General features: G+C 35.8%; 1 protein-coding gene across 1 annotated transcript in view; it reads left to right on the plus strand.

Moving 5' to 3' along the window:
- Positions 1–21,405, plus strand: part of PLS1 (plastin 1) — a 102,255-nt gene that overhangs the window by 70,526 nt on the left and 10,324 nt on the right. Inside the window, exons 10-14 of the mRNA XM_034996270.1 lie at positions 1,646–1,838; positions 6,524–6,602; positions 12,059–12,173; positions 18,663–18,796; positions 19,229–19,352. Coding sequence (XP_034852161.1) covers positions 1,646–1,838; positions 6,524–6,602; positions 12,059–12,173; positions 18,663–18,796; positions 19,229–19,352 — 645 coding nt within the window. The remainder of the gene's footprint in view (positions 1–1,645; positions 1,839–6,523; positions 6,603–12,058; positions 12,174–18,662; positions 18,797–19,228; positions 19,353–21,405) is intronic.

Below are 21,405 nucleotides of genomic sequence, written 5' to 3' on the forward strand. Positions count from 1 at the left end.
TAAAGTGCAACATCCATAATGGTTTTAAAGGCAAATTGAGACATTACAAATGAATTATATTTTACATTATTACAATGAAACATTTGAGAAAGTATTGCAGAACTGCAAAATTAGCAAATTAGTTTGAGTCAAAAAATTAAGAACTTGAACGTACAGAAAATTTCAAACATAGTAAAAAAATGAACAAACTCAGTATAATGAGCTACCCTGTGCTCATCCCCCAGGTTCAACAACTATCAACTCATGATTAGTCTTTATTCATTTATCACCTGTACTTCCTCCCCCATGTTATTTTGAAACAAATCCTAGACATCATAACATTTCATCGAAAAGTATTTCAATATGTATTTCTAGAAGATAAACTTTAAAAATATAACCGTAATACCTTATCAGATCTAAAAAAATTAGCAATACTCTATAATATCAAAATATTTAGTCTACATTGGCATTTCCAATTGCGTCTTAAATGTCAGATTTTCTTTCTATAGTTTATTTGAATTAAGATCTGAATAAGGTCCACATACTATTATTTGCTCATGTCTATGTTAGGAACTTTTTATTGTTTAATAGCGTTAAACCTATTGCTTTCTCTGATTTCATTTACATTTTTACTTTTTTGTAACTGATGCACAAAATGAGATAAGTCATAATTCTTGGTCATGATATACTCTCCATCATGGGTCCATGCATGTCCCTCTTTTTATTTATTTTTGTTTGTAGTTGTTTTAAAATTTTAACAAGTCCGTATGAACCGTCAATCCAACAAGAAAGCTAAGACCTTGATAGTAATTTATGTTTAGCTCTCTTCTTCCCTTTTCCATCCTTCTGCCTCACCTTAATGTGATAATCACCATCTTCAGTCTTAACGCTCATTGTTCTTTTGCTTCTCTTTTTATATAGTTTTCTTTCAACCAAATATATCCCTTACAAAATTAAATTTTTCCTTTTACTTTTTAACTTCACATAAAGCTTATTACCTTGTACTTAAATGCTTATTTTGAACATATATTGCTAAGAGTCACTCACATTGTTCAATGTTACTGTGTAAATATGACACAGTTTGTCTCCTTTCCTGTTGACAAGCATTTGGTTTGTTTCTAGGATTTCGCACTTGTGAAAAGTGCTGTTGTTCTGATTTTAATAATTTTTTATTTGTATCCCAACTTGTTTTTCATTGAGAAAAGAGTCTACTGGAAATATTATTCAGAGTAGAATGGGTGAGATAACTAAGCCTCTTAGCCAAAAGATATTCTAATACATGATCTTGACCAAATTATCTATAATTTGACCAGTAGGAGCTGACTGATACAAAATTTGAGAGTTTATTTTGATCTATCATTTAATATATTTCTAGAAAAGTGATTAGTTTTAAATATGTGTATCAATAAAAAAATTATGCCAATCAAAAGTTTAATGTTGGGCGCCTGGGCAGCTCAGTTGGTTAAGCGACTGCCTTCAGCTCAGGTCATGATCCTGGAGTCCCGGGATCGAGTCCCGCATCGGGCTCCCTGCTCAGCGGGGAGTCTGCTTCTCCCTCTGACCCTCCCCCCCTCTCATGTGCTCTCTCTCTCAAATAAATAAATAAATAAAATCTTTAAAAAAAAAAGTTTAATGTTGACCATTTTTGTTTTATTTTGTTGTTTAGGAGAAAAATGACCTGAAGCGTGCTGGATTCATGCTTCAAGAAGCAGATAAACTGGGCTGCAAACAGTTTGTTACTCCTGCAGATGTGGTTTCAGGCAATCCTAAACTTAATTTAGCTTTTGTAGCTAATCTGTTTAACACATACCCGTGCCTACACAAGCCTGATAATGACATCGATACGAATTTATTGGAAGGTATGTTCTTTCTGCCTTTAATTGCTTCACTCTATGTATCTTGTGGTATTGACCTACTTCACTGTCAGAGGTAGGGGATTGTGGTGGGAGATGAAGTTTACTGTGTGTAGGCATGTGCATCCATTAAAAAGCTCGTATTAAGGAAAATGGTTGTTGGTTTTGTTAAAAGAGAATGCTGGGGTAAATCTTTACTTGTCTGTCATTTCTCCATCAGAGTTTAGTGAAAACTATCATACATTTAAAGTAGTCTCTTAAATGGCCACATAACATAACTCCACCACCAATATGGACAATGAATTATCTACTGGAAAAAATAATCATTTTGTAGCTTTTGTTCTCCTTTGAAAGCTACAGTTGGACTCCAGTATTGTTCTCTTTTTAATGTTTTTAATGTACATGAAAAAATTTTAAATATTCATTACTTGTCTTGTTGTGTGTGGGCTATTGTTATCTGTCTCATAATTTATAATACTTTCCTGTTTTGCTTCGTGAAATGCAGATTTGACCCCTCCTAATGTAGGTACTGTATTTAGTACTTTTCTATACTCTATAAATATATTCATTCTGAACGTTCTTTTTATTAGTACCATTTATTCTTTCTATCTGGGTTGATATTTATTTTTTGCATTGTTCATGCTGTGTTTTTTCTGTCTTAATATGCCTAAAGAATGACAACAAGGAAGAAACACAAATGAAACTGAATTAGAATAGCACAGCAAGGCTTGATTATGTAAACTCTCCCCTGAATTTGCCTTCTATAATGGTGGGATACTATAGTTGTAAACACACTAAAAATCAGTTTTGACAATTGGATTTCATGTTGTAAAGCCTTTATCCCTCTCCTGTGAATAAACACACTTACCTTTTATCACTAGTAATCTTTGGAAGGATCTGTTTAGGTTCTATTTTGTATTACTTAGTTATGTTACGTTTCTTGACTGTCATTGAAGCTTATGATACATGAATTGTCATGACAACAAAAACATTCTTGCTATCTAGTTCTTTCTCCGTATCTTTGTTTCCTGGCCTGTCTTCTTTTTGGTTCTCATACTCTCACACACATACCCAAACCCACATTAGAATCAGAACTAAAGGTGGAAACAGTGGCAGCAGTCAGAGGGAGAGGCCCATCCTAAAATATTCTCACTAGTTGCCCTGGTTTGGAGAAGGCAGTCTTCAAGTAAGATTCTTGTTGGCAGGGAGAATTTGATGTTGCAGTGTCCTTTCTCTCGCATCTCCTGCCTTACTCCCTTCCTTCCCCGGGGAGGGGGATAGAATGAGAAATCAGTTTCATGATCTTCTCTTTGACTGCCACAACCAGAGTTCCAGTGTCCTTGACACTTTATAATTGCATCTTCTTGATTAATGAAAGAAGTTTCAGATTTAAGAAGTATGTTCTTTGAGGAATATGATTAATTCAATTCACTCTTCCTGAGGTCCAGTAAAATAAAGACTATATTCTCTACATAGATATATAATTGAGAGGAAAGGTAAAGACTGTATTCTCAAAACAAAAAAAGACTATGTTCTCTGCATAGGTATGTAATTGAGTGGGAAGATAGATAAAAGTGTAGATTTTTCAGCAGAGAAATTGAGGGTGAGGGATTAGAACTTTAAAAAAATTAAAATAGAAGACTGCTAAGTTTTCATCAGTCTGGAAAATTTCAAAATCCCTCTGTATCTTACAATAGAAGGCATTGTTTAGAGTGGCATATTAAAAATGATCTGCTTTTTATAGTCACTGAGTTCTTGCTAGGTATCTTTTCCAACTTGCTCGCTCTTTTGTCATGTTTGAATTCTTTTGCTAGTGTTGAGCATGCGTTTGGAATTTTTCAGTGTGAATAGGATTGCTAAGCATTTCCATTAGTATTTACTCTATATAAGAAGATACTATGGGAAATATTTATCAATCATCTTTATTTAGAACATATGTATATCCTGATACGTCTGCCAAAAAGGTATTTGACTTCAACTGTCATTGGAATTTCTCCTCTGTAAATTTGGTTTTATAGATCCTTACGAAATTTGAAGCTTGACCTTATCACATCCCACATTGGTGTTCTCACTGGCAAAGAATTTTATCTGAATGGAATTAGAGAAAATTAAAAGCCCAACTAAATAAAAAAAACCTTCATATTAAATTGAGCCAAATATGTGGGCTATGTATAGAGAGGCCATCTCAGAATTCATTTGTGGTGATAGAAAATATATAGTCCATGGTATTACACTTTGTTCAAATTATGGGTCCACCATTTAGTATCTGAGTGACTTCCATGAGCTTTGGTTTTCTCATCTATAAGCCAAGATTAATAATACTAATTTTGAAGAATTACAGAGCAAGTTAAAATGACCTTTCACGAATGAAAGAGTTTAGCATACAGTAGGTGTTCAGTAATAGGTTGGAAAGAGGAAAACATCACTTCGCACATTTAGTGAGTGTTAAATATATGTTAGTTCCTTTTCTTTCCTCTTAGTAGTCTACTTGTAGTATATTTGTTATTTTTTTCTGAAACTTTTGTCAATTGCAGGTATCAGTTTGGCCCTGAAAATGAAATGTTTTGTAGTTTTTTCTATCTTTTATATCAGCAATGAACATTTAACTTCTAAGATTGCTTTAGTTGTCTGCAATACAGACAACATTTACAATCTGGAATACATATGTTTTTGTAATGCTTTACCATGGCTCTTGCACAAATGCGTAGTGCTTCTGGCTTTGAGCATTTATTTACCAAGACAATTTGAAATGGCATTAGATAAATAAATGCTCACTTACATAATCTATTTTACTTTCCAGGCATCAAAAATGAAAATAATAACAATATAATCAGTTGAGAACAATGGGAAGAAATATGAACCCCTGAAGCTTATAACAGTTTCGGAACTCAGTCAAAATACTAGTATCTTTTTAAGTATTATTTGCTGTATCATCAGGTTCAGCAGAATTTGGATATTATTTCAGTTAAAGATTAAACTATTGTTATACTATCAATGTTTGTAATTTTAAAACATAATTTGGATTTTCCCAGAAGGAAATAATGTAAAATTTCTCTAATTACTAGTGAAAAATCTATTACAGATTTTAATATAGAAACAGCTAAAAGGTAAACCCAAGTCACATGCATCAAATTGTTGATGATAGAATGCTTATATTTATGTCGCTTTGGGGAAAATTCAGATATTTAATTTATATTTGTTTAATAACTCCTACAAACAAGGAAGCATGGTTCCTAGGAATATTTAGTTTAACTTGGTTCTTTTTTAAAGGGTTTTCAAATAGGTTATTTATCATAAAGTGATAGTGGCAGATACAACAGCCTGGTCAGTTACCTTTTATGCAGGCCAGAGGGAACGCAATTTAAGAAATTATATGGCTACACAATTTAATAGAGCAAGAATTAAAGTAGATTCTGGGAATGCCATTAGGTATTAGCATAGAAAATCAAATGAAAATATAGTGGACAGATTATTTCCCGAACAGCTGCACAAAGTAACAGAATCCTTTAGATTTTACTAAAATGTGCAAGGTGTGCAAGGTTATATTACCTGTGGCACTTATTCTGAAGATGATTGCAGGGATGGCTCTATAGAAATGGGTTCCTGGGGCCCAGATGGTTATAGATTTAGATGATTCATTGTTCTGGGAATCCCACATGAGTCAAAGTCTAGAGAGTGACCTGAACTTGCCTGCAGTTTAGAAGTGATGAGAGGCGTAAATGTTTCAGTTTTTCACGAGTCTGGTGATGAGATGTAGGTTAGGATATTCCATTGCCCTCTACCTTTGCTGAAAACAAATAATACTACAGATAGTCACTTAGGATTATTTGCAGTCTGGGAGATGACTAGAAGCAGACATGGCAAGGAGTCCCTCTCGCTCTCTGCCTACTTTGTGGTACATGATAGCCCATGTTTTCTTATAGATGCTATGAAGGGAATGCTCAGGGAGGCTAGGTAATCACAGGTTAAAAGTGCCTGCAAGGAGTTTCTTACTGAGGTGATCTCTGAGGTCTAGGGACTGACTAGGATAAGATGTCTTTCTCTTAGCACCCTGTGTGGGGGCTGTGTCCCTCATGTATTTTCAGTAGTGACAACCTAAAATAACTCAGGAAGCCTGTAAAATAGTTCTGTCCCTTCATTGCTTATTTTTATATTACCTGTAATCCCCCTCTCCCCTTTATTGCTGTTTGGTGTAATTAAAATGTAAGTTTGTGTGCCCAGAAACTTCCCTGTGTAAAACCAAAATCTGTACAAATTTAGAAACACTGCATTGGGAAAAGCGCAGCTTTTCTTTTGTGTTTACTGTGCTAATGTTACCCTGACTGCTAAAAGATTTTGTTTCATTAATTTTTAGCCAGTCCCTTTTGCATGTAATCATAACTACAGATATGACCATATAAGTTTCTTTGTCACTTTCTGGACAGAGAAACCTATGACTCAGTAGTTCACAGACATCAAAGAAAGGACTCTAGAGAGAGAAATTTAGAGCAAATGGAGGCCTTCTAGACAGAGGGGCAGAGGGGGCAGGAAGGGACTTTGACAGTAAGACTTACTTTTCCCCAAAAGATTGTAGTATCGCAGAAACCACAGCAAAGTATGTATGGCTGGTTTGCACCTGCCAGGATGGTTAAAAACATATTTCTTGATGCCTTTTGTCCTGAATCATCAGTATGAACTTGTGTCTACTCTAGGAGAGAGCAAGGAGGAGAGAACATTTCGGAACTGGATGAATTCCTTGGGAGTCAACCCATACATTAATCATTTGTACAGGTAAATATTTTATTGTGTTTTAGTTTTATGGCCAAAATCCAACTTTTCTAGTTTCAAACCATAGGTATGTTTACATTAGTACCTTTTCTAAAAATCACAAGAATTGTAACCAACATTTAGAATTTCAGAATGCTGGAGATTGGCAATACAATGGATTTTTAAAGAAAAGTAAAGTATTATTTAAAAAGATCAGAATATGATAATCGTTATAAACAACCAGTTTGGTAAAGATAATTCATCTTACTCTTTTATAATTATTGATCAGAAAAATAAAATATTTCAACTGTAACAGATTAGAATAGTAATATTTTATAAATTGTTCTTATCATTATATCAATATTTTATTTATTTATTTTTTAAAGAATTTATTTATTAGAGAGAGAGACAGCAAGAGAGGGAACACAAGCAGGGGGAGTGGGAGAGGGAGAAGCAGGCTCCCCGCTGAGCAGGGAGCCCGATGCGGGGCTCGATCCCAGGACCCTGGGATCGTGACCTGAGCCGAAGGCAGACGCTTAACGACTGAGCCACCCAGGCGCCCCTATATCAATATTTTAAATTATAATTCACACTTTCTTTTTTTGCCAAAATCTGCCTCGATTTTCCCGTTATATGTTGCAGATATTTGTTTCTAATTTGTAGAAATAACTTGCTTTCCCTGAGTAATTGTGATTTATCTTATTCTTTCTTGTTTAAAATGACAACACAGGGGCGCCTGGGTGGCTAAAACCAAGAGTCGGGCGCTTAACCGACTGTGCCACCCAGGTACCCCTGATGTATTATTGTTTTCTCTTAAATATATATTATAGACATTCTTTCACATTATTCTATAAAGATCTTATCCCTCCTCACCCCCTCCCTCCTCATCCCTAGGATTTGATTCCTTTACTGCCTTGCTACTATAATGAGAGTTCCAGTCTAAATGATATATATCTCTGTCATCTAGCTGGAATTTACACACTTTTAGAGTTCATCAAATATCAGTCCATCACATCAAAGCCAGTTACCATAAGGTAGTACTCGTTTTAGATTTTATTTTTTTAATCTTTTTAAAGATTTTATTTATTTGAGAGAGAGAGAGAAAAAACACAAATGGGGGGGGGGGCAGAGGGAGAAGCAAACTCCCTGAAGAGCAGGGAGCCCAACAAGGGACTCGATCCCAGGCCCTTGGGATCATGACCTGAGCCGAAGGCAAACGCTTAACCGACTGAGCCACCCAGGTACTCTGGTTTTAGATTTTAAACAAAATTTTGTATATACACCAAGAAGCAGAAATTACTGTATCATAAATCCTCAATTGGCCAGTGAATTGGTCTTTTGTGGCATTGGACTTAAGTTCATATTTAAATAATAATTTAGGGGGAGCCTAGGTGGCTCAGTCATTGGGCATCTGCCTTCGGCTCAGGTCGTGGTCCCGGGGTCCTGGGATCAAGCCCCACATCGGGCTCCCTGCTCGGCGGGAAGCCTGCTTCTCCCTCTCCTACTCCCCCTGCTTGTGTTCCCTCTCTCGCTGTCTCTCTCTCTCTGTCAAATAAGTAAATAAAATCTTTTTTAAAAAATTAAATAAATAATAATTTAGTTATTGTTCATTAAGGAGTTTCCTTGGTGTGTATATTAATATACAATTAGGAAAAGTTGAGTTCTTTTCCATTTTTAAATGCAGGCTGGTAAAAATGGTCAGGGAAAGACACAACAAATGTTGGAGAGGTTGTGGAGAAAGGGGAACCCTCTTACATTGTTGGTGGGAATGCAAGTTGGTACAGCCACTTTGGAAAACAGTGTGGAGGTTCCTCGAAAATTTAAAAATAGAGCTACCCTATGACCCAGCAATTGCACTACTGGGTATTTACCCCAAAGACACAGATGTAGTGAAAAGAAGGGCCATATGCACCCCAATGTTCATAGCAGCAATGTCCACAATAGCCAAACTGTGGAAAGAGCCAAGATGCCCTTCAACAGATGAATGGATAAAGATGTGGTCCATATATACAATGGAATATTACTCAGCCATCAGAAAAGATGAATACCCAACTTTTACATCAACATGGATGAGACTGGAGGAGATTATGCTAAGTGCAATAAGTCAAGCAGAGAAAGTCAATTATCATATGGTTTCCACTTATTTGTGGAACATAAGGAATAACATGGAGGACATAAGGAGAAGGAAGGGAAAAATGGGGGGGGGGAATTGGAGGGAGAGATGAACCATGAGAGACTATGGACTCTGAGAAACAAACAGGGTTTTAGAGGGGAGAGGGGAGGGGGGATTGTTTAGCCCAGTGATGGGTATTAAGGAGGGCACATACTGCATGGAGCACTGGGTGTTATACGAAAACAATGGATTGTGGATCACCACATCAAAAACCAATGATGTATTGTATGGTGACTAACATAACATAACATAACATACATACATACATACATACATACATACATACATACATACATACATAATAAATGCAGCCTGGTAGATCCTATAATAAAGAGAAGGAAGGTTTCTTCTTACACAAACCTAGAAAGACAACATTGTTATCACTACCAGACAGCACAGAAAATGTTCAGTAAAATATTTTCTTAGTCCTATCAATGTTGATAATGTGTTGTCACTTTATTTATTTATTTATTTTTATATCAGAGTATCTTTTTTTTTTTTAAGATTTTATTTATTTGACAGAGAGACACAGCGAGAGAGGGAACACAAGCAGGGGGAGTGGGAGAGGGAGAAGCAGGCTTCCCGCTGAGCGGGGAGCCCAATGCGGGGCTCGATCCCAGGACCCTGGGATCACGACCTGAGCCGAAGGCAGATGCTTAACGACTGATCTCAGAGTCGTGATCTCGAGGTTGTGAGATCGAGCCCTGTGTGGGGCTCTACACTCAGCAGGGAGTCTGCTTAAGATTCTCTCTCCCTCTGCCACCCCCATCCCCTCTCTGCCTCTCTAAAATAAATAAATAAATTTTTTTAAAAAAAGAAGAAAATAATAGGTCTAGTATGATTCCATTTTTATTTTAAAATTGAGTATATACAAAGCATTGCCATTTTTTTTTAAACTGGTCATTACTTTCAGTGTTAAGTTATTGTTTATTCTGGCCTCTTACTTATTTCTGATTTTTCTTTATTATTTCTTTCCTCTACTAAATTTCAGATAAGTTTCTTCTTTTTCTAGTTCTTTGTAGTGTCACTGTAAGTTGTTTATTTGAACTTTTCTTAATACGAGCATTTATAGCATAAAAATGTTGGATTAAACTGCTTTCTTGCAGAAAAATTGTGTGTATACACATTTGTATATGAATTTTTTAAAACCCCAGAGGGATGAATACCAAACTGTATGCATCCTGGGTTGTAGGATGGAGAGTCGTGAGAAGACTTATTTTTAATCTTAGTGACTTAACTATGCTTTTTTTTTTTTTTTTACAATGAGCATGTAAATTTTAAAGTAAACTTCTTTTTAAATTACAAAGTAAATTTAATACTAGGGGACTAAGATTTGTTGAGTGAGACTCATGGTAACTTTTTCATAAATGTCACGATCACTAGAGTTCTCTATGGTTGACAGTGGAGGAGAGAATTGACCACATTTTTTAGTCAAAGTCCTGAAGTGCTAGCATAAGACTTCTAGGCATATGTAGTTTTATTTTGGAAAAGGGAATTCAGAAAATTCTCAAAAGTAACATAACCCTCAAGAGAACTATCATATATAGAAAAACAGTAGCCAGAGGTCTAGTTGGCACCAGAACCATGTGTCCATGAATTTGTGTCTGGATCATATTCCTAAACCCTAAGTTATTTTAACTCCTCTCCTGCAGTACACCAAATCTAAAGCAAACCAAAGCATTAGCATAATTTAGATTGATTTTAAATGAAAATTCTCTCCCCTACACAAGTTATTAAATATATTTGAAGAACTGTTAGTCCTAGAATTTTTCGATGACAGGTTGGTTCAGGAATACATCTTGAATTCTCTGGAAATCATTTCAACTCTCTGGGCTTCAGTTTCCCTATTTGCAAAACATGAATAATAATACCTTCTAAATAGAAATAAGAATGAATTCACCTAAAGTAAAAAAGAAAAATTCAGAACCAATACAAATCCTTTAGTAATTTTTTTATATAAAATTCTCCATGTGTTTTTATAGATAACCTGGTCAGCTCTTAATTGCCTTCATAATAGATTTTATCTTTCCATCACTCAGCACAGGGCCCAATCCCCTTCACTGCCATAGGGTGTGTATCCAGAGTTGCAAAGTAACTTTCATATGAATCTTAGCAAAACAACTCTGTGAACAAGCTATTGAAAGAGAAAAACCATATAATACATCACAGAGCCAGCAATTTTAAAAATCAATTGATGTTGCTTTATGTCCTTAGCATACAAAATTGAAAACAGACTCAAGGGATATACTTTGAGCATCTCAGAAGAATATGTTTTTCTGAATCCAAAGTAGTACTTTTCTTACTTCAGTAACGCCTACTTGCTCATAAATTCCTTCCTCTTAACCCTCATTATTTAACATGAACAGCTGCCTACTTTGTAGCTATTGTGATTTTTGTATATTTTTAAAGGTTTAAAAAATCATAATATGTAAGCAATACATGAACTTATTCTCACTGCACAAATTTCAGGAAGTATGTAAGTAAGTAGAATGAATTAAAACATGATAATACTTCTCTTACATCTCCCATATACCTTTTTTCCTGCCCAGAGGTATTGCTATTAACAGTCCATAGTGCATATAGGTATTTAAATACTCTCAATTTTGAAAATAAATTTTATACATGGTGAACTGTATGCAGTGTTCTGCCACTTGCTTTTTTAAACATAATATATCTTGTAAGGCTTTTCATGTCAGTACATAGAGATCTACCTTATTTCTTATGGTGGACCAGGAGTCCATGGTATGGATGGTTTATTCAACAGCCCCCTACTGCCAGGCATTTAAGTTGCTTCCAAATTTATGAATAATGTGGCGATGAATGTCTTTTTACTTATGTCTTTGGAAACATTTATAAAAAAGTTTTGGACAGATTCCGGGTCGACCACTGAATTCTGCTCCTGAGACCAATATTACACTGTATGTTACCTAACTAGAATTTAAATAATAATTTGAGAAAAGAAAAAAAAAGAAGTTCTGAGTCAAATGATACATCTTGTCGTTTTTTTAAGCTTTATTTATTTCAGAGTGCACGAGCGAGTGGGGGGAGGGGCAGAGGGAGAGAAGCTCAAGCAGATTCCCTGCTGAAAATGGAGTCAGACAGAGGGCTTGATCTCATGACCCATGAGATTATGACCTGAGCTTAAATCACGAGTTGGTCACTTAACTGACTGAGCCACCCAGCTGCCCTTGTCATGTCATTTTTTTAAGCATTAAATGACCCTGTTGTGTTTTTGAAGACTTAAGCCTATGTCCATTGTGCTTAATAAAATTTCCTCCTCCTTCATCATCTTTTCCTCTTGTTTTAGTGACCTTGCAGATGCTTTAGTGGTCTTTCAGCTCTATGAGATGATCCGCGTGCCAGTCAACTGGAGCCAGGTCAACAAACCTCCTTATCCTGCTCTTGGAGGGAACATGAAGAAGGTGAATGAGATAATCACCAAGGATATGTTGTTATTGTTCTAATATGAAACAAAGGATTTGGAGTTTCATAAAGCTTAGTAACGTGTGGTCTGTTCCCATGATTCTTTTTTTTTTTTTAATTTTATTTATTTATTTGACAGAGAGACACAGTGACAGAGGGAACACAAGCAGGGGAGTGGGAGAGGGAGAAGCAGGCTTCCCGCCGAGCAGGGAGCCCGATGTGGGGCTCGATCCTAGGACCCTGGGACCATGACCTGAGCCGAAGACAGACGCTTAATGACTGAGTCACCCAGGCGCCCCTGTTACCATGATTCTGATTTAACCCAAAATGTGTTAAGCTTAATAGTCCTTTTATAAATGTATTTTAATAAATGTTTGGAAAGATGAAGACCGTTCGCTCAGTCAGACACTTTATGTAACTGTTTTTGTCTTTAACAAGTTGTAGTACTTAATTTTCTTTGAGGTGCATCATAAATGCTTTCCTATATTATAATCCCCAGAACTTGCCAAATCTTTACTGGTTATTTGTTAGTACCTTTTGACAGATATTTACTGATTACCTACTACCGGTACAGTGCAATTCAAGATATAAAATAATACAAGGCATGGAGTTGGTCCTCAAGAAGCCTAAAAAAATTAGAGATAGTGTACAAACTAATGTAGTGCAACATATATAGAAGTGAATATATTTTTTAAAGATTTTATTCATTTATTTGACAGAGAGAGAGCACAAGCAGGGGGAGCGGCAGGCAGAGAGAGAGAGGGAGAAGCAGGTTCCCTGCTGAGCAGGGATCCCGATGTGGGCCTCGATCCCAGGACCCTGGGATCATGACCTGAGATGAAGGCAGACGCTTAACTGACTGAGCCACCCATGCACCCCTATAGAAGTTAATATTATAAGTTCTAAGGAAGAAAAGGCCACAGGCTGCACTTACCATGAGATGCTTCATGTAGGAGACGGTATTTGAGTTAGAGTTTGAGAAAGGAGGGTGGAGAGGGGGCTAAGGATCAGGAAAAGGGATAGTGATGGGAAAATATAAAATGCATTTCTGGGGGGCGCCTGGGTGGCTCAGTCGTTAAGCGTCTGCCTTCGGCTCAGGTCATGATCCCAGAGTCCTGGGATCGAGTCCCACATCGGGCTCCCTGCTCCAAGGGAAGCCTGCTTCTCCCTCTCCCACTCCCCCTGCTTGTGTTCCTGCTCTCGCTGTCTCTGTCTCTGTCAAATAAATAAATAAAATCTTTAAAAAAAATAAAAATAAAAATAAATAAAATGCATTTCTGGGAATTGGAGGGAATATGTTGGCTATAGCAGAGGATTCCAATAGGTAAGAAGACCCTAAAAATTTCAAGTGGAGCCAAATGTTGAGAACCTTGACTGTCAGATTAAAGAGCTTGCATTTTAAACTAGAAGTAATGGGAAGACAAACATTTTTGAGCAGGGCAGTGATTTGATTACAGTCAATGGGAGACTATCTGGCAAATGAATGATGATGATTCCATAACTGGAAGCCTGTACCTCCCACTCTCTTTAATCCATTTTATCCATTCCCCCCTCCTCCCCTCTGCAACCACCAGTTCTCTGTATGGGTCTGTTTCTGGTTTTTTTTTTTTTTTTGCTCATTTTTTTCCTAAATTCCACATATATGTGAAATCATAGGGTATTTGTCTTTTCAGGCTGATTTATTTCACTTAGCATAATACCCTCTGGATCCATCCATATTGTCACAAATGGCAAGATTTCATTCTTTTTTTATGGCTGAGTAATATTCCAGTGTGTGTGTCTGTGTATGTGTGTGTGTGTGTGTGTGTGTATACATACATATCACACATCTTTATCCATTCATCTATCAATGGACACTGGGTTGCTTCTGTTTCTTGGCTATTGTAAATAATGTTGCAATAAACATAGGAGTGCATGGATCTTTTTGAATTGGTGTTTCCATTTTCTTTGGGTAAATACCAGTACTGGAATTACTGGATTGTATAGTGTTTCTATTTTTAATATTTTGAAGAACCTCCATACTGTTTTCCACAGTGGCTGCACCAATTTACATTCCCACCAACAGTGCACAAGCATTCCTTTTTCTCCACACCCTTACCAAAACTTGTTCTTGTCTTTTTCTATTTTTTGGAATAGTTTGAGAAGAATAAGGTATTAACTCTTTTCTTCCTTCCTTCCTTTTTCTCTTCCTTCCTTCCTCCCTTCTTTTTTCTTTAAATCTTTGGTAAAATTCACCTGTGAATCCATCTGGTCCTGGACTTTTGTTGGGGGATTTAAAATTTTTTTTTAATTTAAATTCAGTTTAATTAACATATACTGTATTATTAGAATTTAGTGATTCATCAGTTGCGTACAACACCTAGTGCTCATTACTTCAAGTGCTGGGGGATTTTTGATTAATGATTCAATTTAATTACTACTTACTGGTCTGTTAGATTTTTTTCCAATTCAGTTTTAGAAGATTGTATATTTCTAGGAATTTATCCATTTTTTCTAGGTTGTATAATTTGTTGGCATATAATTTACGTAGTAGTCTCTTATAATCCTTTGTCTCTCTGTGGTGTCAGTTATTACTTCTCTTTCATTTCTGATTTTATTTGAGTCCTCTTTTTTTGATGAGTCTGGATAAAAGTTTATCAATTTTATCTTTTCAAAGACTGACCCTTGGTTTCTTTAATCTTTTCTATTTTTTTTAAGTCGTTATTTCATTTATTTCTGCTTTCATCTTATTTTCCTTCCTTCTACTATGGGCTTTGTTCTTTTTCTAGTTCCTTTAGGAGTAAGCAGATGCAAAATGTAACAGGAAAACAAAAATTAAACCACTCATTTTATCTGGAATTTTAATTATGAGATGTCACAAGTGAATCATACGTAAAATGCTTCCTTTCAACAAATACCAGCTGTTTATAGAAAATAGAGCTACCATATGATCCAGCAATTGCACTACTGGGTATTTACCCCAAAGATACAAAAGTAGGGATCCGAAGGGGTACGTGCACCCCGATGTTTATAGCAGCAATGTCCACAATAGCCAAACTGTGGAAAGAGCCAAGATGTCCATCGACAGATGACTGGATAAAGAAGATGTGGTATATATATATACAATGGAATATTACGCAGCCATCAAAAGGAATGAGATCTTGCCATTTGCAACGACGTGGATGGAACTGGAGGGTATTATGTTGAGTGAAATAAGTCAAACAGAGAAAGACATGTATCATATGACCTCACTGATATGAGGAATTCTTAATTGCAGGAAACAAACAGGGTTGCTGGAGTGGGGGGTTGGGTGGGAGGGATGGGGTGACTGGGTGATAGACACTGGGGAGGGTATGTGCTATGGTAAGCGCTGTGAATTGTGCAAGACTGTTGAATCTCAGATCTGTACCTCTGAAACATAATGCAATATATGTTAAGAAAAAAAAGAAGAAGAAGAAGGTAGTGGGAGGGGAAGAATGAAGCGGGGGAAATCAGAGGGGTGGACGAACCATGAGAGACGATGGACTCTGAAAAACAAACAGGGTTCTAGAGGGGAGGGGGGTGGGAGGATGGGTTAGCCTGGTGGTGGGTATTGAGGAGGGCACATTCTGCATGGAGCACTGGGTGTTATGCACAAACAATGAATCATGGAACACTTCATCTAAAACTAATGATGTAATGTATGGGGATTAACATAAGAATAAAAAAAAAACTCAAAAAAAAAAAAGAATGAAGCATAAGGCCTGTAATAAATTCAAGATGTTTAAAAAATGAAACAGTACTTTCATGACAAAGTATCATAGAGGCTTATTTTAAAGACTTTGGGCATTCATCAGCAGACATCACTTTGCTTCATTTGTGAAGTTCATAAAGTTGCACCACTTAAATAGTCTTTCTTCATTATTTCTTCAGTAATTCTTCTCACTTGGAACCCTGTATCCTTTTATGTTATTTTTCTCATTTTCCAAATGATCTAAGCTTCACTTTTTCCAAAGCATTTGAAGTGCTTGATAATCATTTCTCCCATTAACTATATGAAACTGCATTCTCCAATTTTTTTTCTTGCTTGCTTTGTTCTTACCTTTATTCTTACCTATTCTTTGTTTTTTAGCCTGACACCTCTAGAAATTTCCAAGGCTCAGTTCTTGGCCCACTGCTCTTAACTTTCTATATTTACATCCTCAGAGAGCAGATCCATTTTTAGAGTGTTAAGTAGTACCATAAACATGGCTTATCTCTAGAGCTGAATTTCTTATTCTTTCTCTAGTTTGGTACCTCTCCAGATCTTAGAAGTTTTGCCAAATTTGGAATCAACTGTTGCCAAAAAAACAGAACACATCTATTTCCTTATGTTAGCATCCATTTCCAGGTACCCTTTTGTTGCTGGTCATATCAACATCTTTGACCTCTAGTAACCCTGAGCGCCCTTCTCACTATCATTACTCTTAGGAATTTTTATCTAACTGTAAAATAGATGGCCCTTCATTGAAACACATTTTGCACAAAAGTGATTATTATTACATTTGCTAGAAAATTCTCCCATTGAAACAGGTGTCAGTGGAAAATATGCTGGTTTTTCTCTCTCCTGTTCACACTGTGACATAATCAGAACTCTGATGCTATTTTCTATAAATTAGGTATCTGGTTGTTTTTCAATTCTGTGCATTTCTATAGCATATATTTTTATTAGGCAGTCTAAATCTATAGTATAATATGATTACCAGGAAAAAGAATTTTAAAATATTATCTCCTTATGTTTTAAAAAAATGCATACCTATCAAAGATTTTATGAAACTTATTGAGAGAACCAGGCAGATGCTACAGCAGAATCAAAGGATCTTTATGCATTTTTATTTGTAACAAACTGATCTTTGGGAATTTGGTTTTTCTTTTTTAAAGAACAACACCTATTTATTTGTGCAAATTCTATTGTGTGGTCCCTTTCTCACCTTTCCTAGAAATACTTTCTTAGGAAGAGAAATGTATCTGTGTATCTCACATTGAATTGTTTTCTAATGAGGTCTTAACTAACTTGGGAAAGAAAATCAGAAGAAACCAGTTACATCATTTTTCTTAATTAAATGTTTTTTCCAAAAAGTATTTAGTAAGCACTTTTTACTACTTGTGGTATTATAAGATTATGAGAGCTTACAATTTCACTGGAGAAAAGGATTCTAATACCTAAGAATTTATACACACACACACACACACACACACACAACCCTGAGATAAGAAGACTGGAGATAATAAACATCTATAGCGGCCAGGTAGACAAAAAAGTTACTAGAGAAAGAACTTAACTGGACTTATAACACTGGAAAGAAGTAGTTAGGTAGGTAAATTTACTTGGTGGTCATTCCTCAGATTTTTACTGTAGGCAGGGCACAGTGATGGGTTCTGGGCTGGGGATGGAGAAGAGTATGATATAGACTTGTACATGTTATAATTTTTGCCCTTTAAAAGGAGCCTGTCCAAAGATGTCTGCGTGGCTCAGTCAGTTAAGCATCTGCCTAAGGCTCCGGTCATGATCCCAGGGTCCTGGGATTGAATCCCGCATCTGGCTCCTTGCTGAACAGGGGGCCTGCTTCTCCCTCTGCCTGCCATTCTCCCTGCTTGTCCTTGTGCTCCTTCTCTCTCTGTCTCTGACAAATAAATAAATACAATCTTTTTTTTTTTTTTAAAGGAGCCTGTCCTGTGGTTGACAAAAGAAAGAACATAAATTGCTAAGTAGAAGATGGTGCATAAGCAATACAAAATAAGCATTATTGGAAGTTCATTAAGGGATAGATTGTTATCAGCTGGTATAGTTAAGGTTAATAAGCCTTTGTTCAAGAACGTGAGCTAAAAGCTAAATTTTGGAAGATGAGTAATATCTGGATGAAGAAATGGGAGATGAAGTTTTAGATTCTTTTTTTTTTTTTTTTAAAGATTTTTAATTTATTTATTTGATAGAGAGACAGCGAGAGCAGGAACACAAGCAGGAGTGGGAGAGGGAGAAGCAGGCTTCCCGCCGAACAGGGCTCGGTCCCAGGATCCTGGGATCATGACCTGAGCCGAAGGCAGACGCTTAGCGACTGAGCCACGCAGGCACCCTGAGGTTTTAGATTCTTAATGAAACAACTTCTTTATTCCTTAGTTTTAAATTTAGACAAAAGAGTATTTTTTAACTCTATTAATGGAATGCAGGAAACCTAGGTTTTTAGTCACAGATTTGCCACTAATAAACTATGTAATCTTGGACAGTCAAGACTTTTAGGGTAAGATCTTAAAACTTTCTAGCTAGTTGTTTCTCTATCGAGGTTAACCCTTCAGTGCTTTGATATCTTCAGCTATAAAATGGGAATAATTATTATTTCCTTAATTTCAGTGTTAATTATGAAATGATATTCTGTCATCTAAATTGAAGTATCCTCAATTGTTTTTCAAATGACTGAACAAAGCTGGTGTACTCAAGAGATATATTTTTAAAAACATGTTTTTATACCAAAACTTTTACTTATTTTTCATAGATTGAAAACTGTAACTATGCAGTGGAACTTGGGAAGAATAAAGCTAAATTCTCCTTGGTTGGCATTGCTGGGCAGGACCTAAATGAAGGGAATCCAACACTTACTCTGGCATTGGTATGGCAGCTGATGAGAAGGTAAAGGCTAATATGTTTATAGCAATACTGCTTCCTTCAGCAAGTCGTATGAGCTAAAATTTTAGCTCTTTTTGAGAATAACAAACAGAAGAGATATACAATGTAAAATGTATTTTTAAATGATTTACCATTGATAATATATTTTGTTTAAAAGTGGGTCAGTTTCTGGAAATAATCACTTTTATTAATGCCTCTTAAAAACTGCTTTGTAAGGAGTTGTTTTTATAAAATACCATATAGTAGTTTTTGTTTTTGATAACTGAGCTTTGCAACTTTGGAATGTGACTAAGTTCAAATACCTAACATTAGAAATATTTATTAGAGCCAAAATATTTAAATACTTATCTAAATATTGATATAAATGATGTGAAAGCAAATTTCACCCCTTCTCTCTCCCCTTTCACTCTCAAATATACATCTTTTCTGTTACAGGTACACATTGAATGTGTTATCAGATCTTGGAGAGGGTGAAAAAGTAAATGATGAAATTATTATTAAATGGGTCAATCATACTCTTAAAAGTGCAAAAAAAAATGCTTCTATATCCAACTTCAAGGTAATCAAAAGCTATTTAAAATTTTGTTTTCGTAAGAAATTAGGTTTAGGAAGGAATTTTTATTGGAAATTACATTGGTTTAGGTTCAGAGTTACAGTCACATTATATATCAGAAACATAATTTATGAACTTAGGCTTACTAGTTATTTGGCATCTGTAAAGCAAAAATAAATGTTTGAATTCTTATAGTTTTGATTGGTTGTCCTATTGAGTGTAAATGCAGGTTAATATTATCAGGCATTGGTCATCTAATCTTAAAAAAGAAATAGAATAGAGCCAAAAAACCCAATTGTCAAATGAAAAAGAAAGATAAAAAAAAGCCATTGTATATATAGGACCTATAATGTTTTGTGCTCCCTAGCATCAGTCTCAGAACTGTATTGACATCATTTCCAAGGCATAACAGAGCCAGCCAAACCGATTCAAGTGGGAATTGAGAAAACTGGTAGGAAAAAAAAATCTTGTCATCTGGCTTCATAATGGCACCTAACACTCACTTCCGAGCATTTGTGGCTGATTCATAAAGCACTCAAAAATGTAATCTGCACATGCATACCCACTAATTTTCATTCATTTCCATTGTGTTTCGCTTTTGCATGCAAGGTGATGTTAACTACAAATAAGCATGTCTGCTTGTACACATGAATTCAGTGAGCCTTGTGTTTGTGATTTTATTATATGTGAAAAATCCGCAATTTGGTAGTTTTGTTTTTAGTGAATAAGAGTGCAAACAGATGAAACCCTAAGCTCTCCTAAGAGTTATCTATCCATCTTTAGTCTTTTCTTTTCCTTTGTTCTATATGTTTGACAACATTTTAGAGAAGGAGAGATGTCAGAAATTGATAAATTAAATCTTTACTAAATACTGAGCCCCAAAGTGGTTTTAACAGGACAGTTGGAATACAGAAGAGATGTTGCCTGAGTCCTAGTTCAAGTGTGTTTCTCTTTTTGCCATCTTGGAAGGAACTAATGATTTTGAGTTTTTGCTGTTGCTTATTAAAAAAAAGAAAGAAAGAAACAATTTTCAGTCCATGATTTATTTTTATATATTTTAGACATAAAACACAATTTAAAAACGTAAAACAGGAAAGGGGACATATGAAATTCTCTAACTGATAGTTACTCATTAAAACTGTTGTAATGAAATTTTATGCATTTGTACATTAGTTGATGGAAAATAATAAGCATGTATATATTTAAATCAAATACAATGAGAAAATATTTAGAAACACATATTTATTGAGCTCTTACTATTAAGTAACATTTATAGGTAAAGATATAGAATATAAGAAATTAATTTGGCCCTCATAGTGTTCACCATTTATTTGAAAGACAAAGTTTTCATAACTGGAATTTTCATAACAAGCTACAAGAGGATCCATCTTGAATAAAGGCAAGTCTGAGAAGGTTAGGAGAACATAGTTTGGCTAGAGAGGATAGTTCCTAAGGGTGTGGTGCTAGATATAGTCTGGGGTCAAGATTGTGGAGGAATCTGGCCTTAATAAAAGTTTATCGATATTGGAAGTAATGTAAAAATAAGTAACTATTTTAGGAATACTTTTCTTTTTTTCTTTAAGATTTATTTTAGAGAGAGAGAGCATACAAGTGCGGGCACGCGTGTGTGTGGGGGGGGGGCGGAAAGAGAGGGAGAGAAGCAGACTCCCCACCAAGATCATAACTTGTGCCAAAATCAAGAGTCAGATGCTTAACCAACTGAGCCACCCAGGTGCCCCTAGGAATACTCTTCTGAATGTGGTGAGCAGGATGGATTGGAGGAAGAAAGGTGTAAATTCAAGGACAGTGCCTAAGAAGCTGAGGCAGAACTCAAGGTGTGAAATGATAAGGATCTGAATGGAGTTGGGGGTGGGCACTGGGAATGTTAAGAATGGATAGTTATTTGCTATTGCAAAAGAACAGGTAGGATTTGGCTTCTTGATTTAGGGAAGCACAAGAGGAGAAAGAGGAATTAAAACTTGATGTTTTAGGCCTGGGTAATTGGAAAACAGATAACACTAACAAATGGGAATGTCAGGAGGTATAGTTGCTTTCTGGA

The sequence above is a fragment of the Mirounga leonina genome, unplaced genomic scaffold (genome assembly GCF_011800145.1).
Source record: "Mirounga leonina isolate KUSES-001 unplaced genomic scaffold, KU_Mleo_1.0 Mir_115, whole genome shotgun sequence".
Classification (NCBI taxonomy): domain Eukaryota; kingdom Metazoa; phylum Chordata; class Mammalia; order Carnivora; family Phocidae; genus Mirounga; species Mirounga leonina.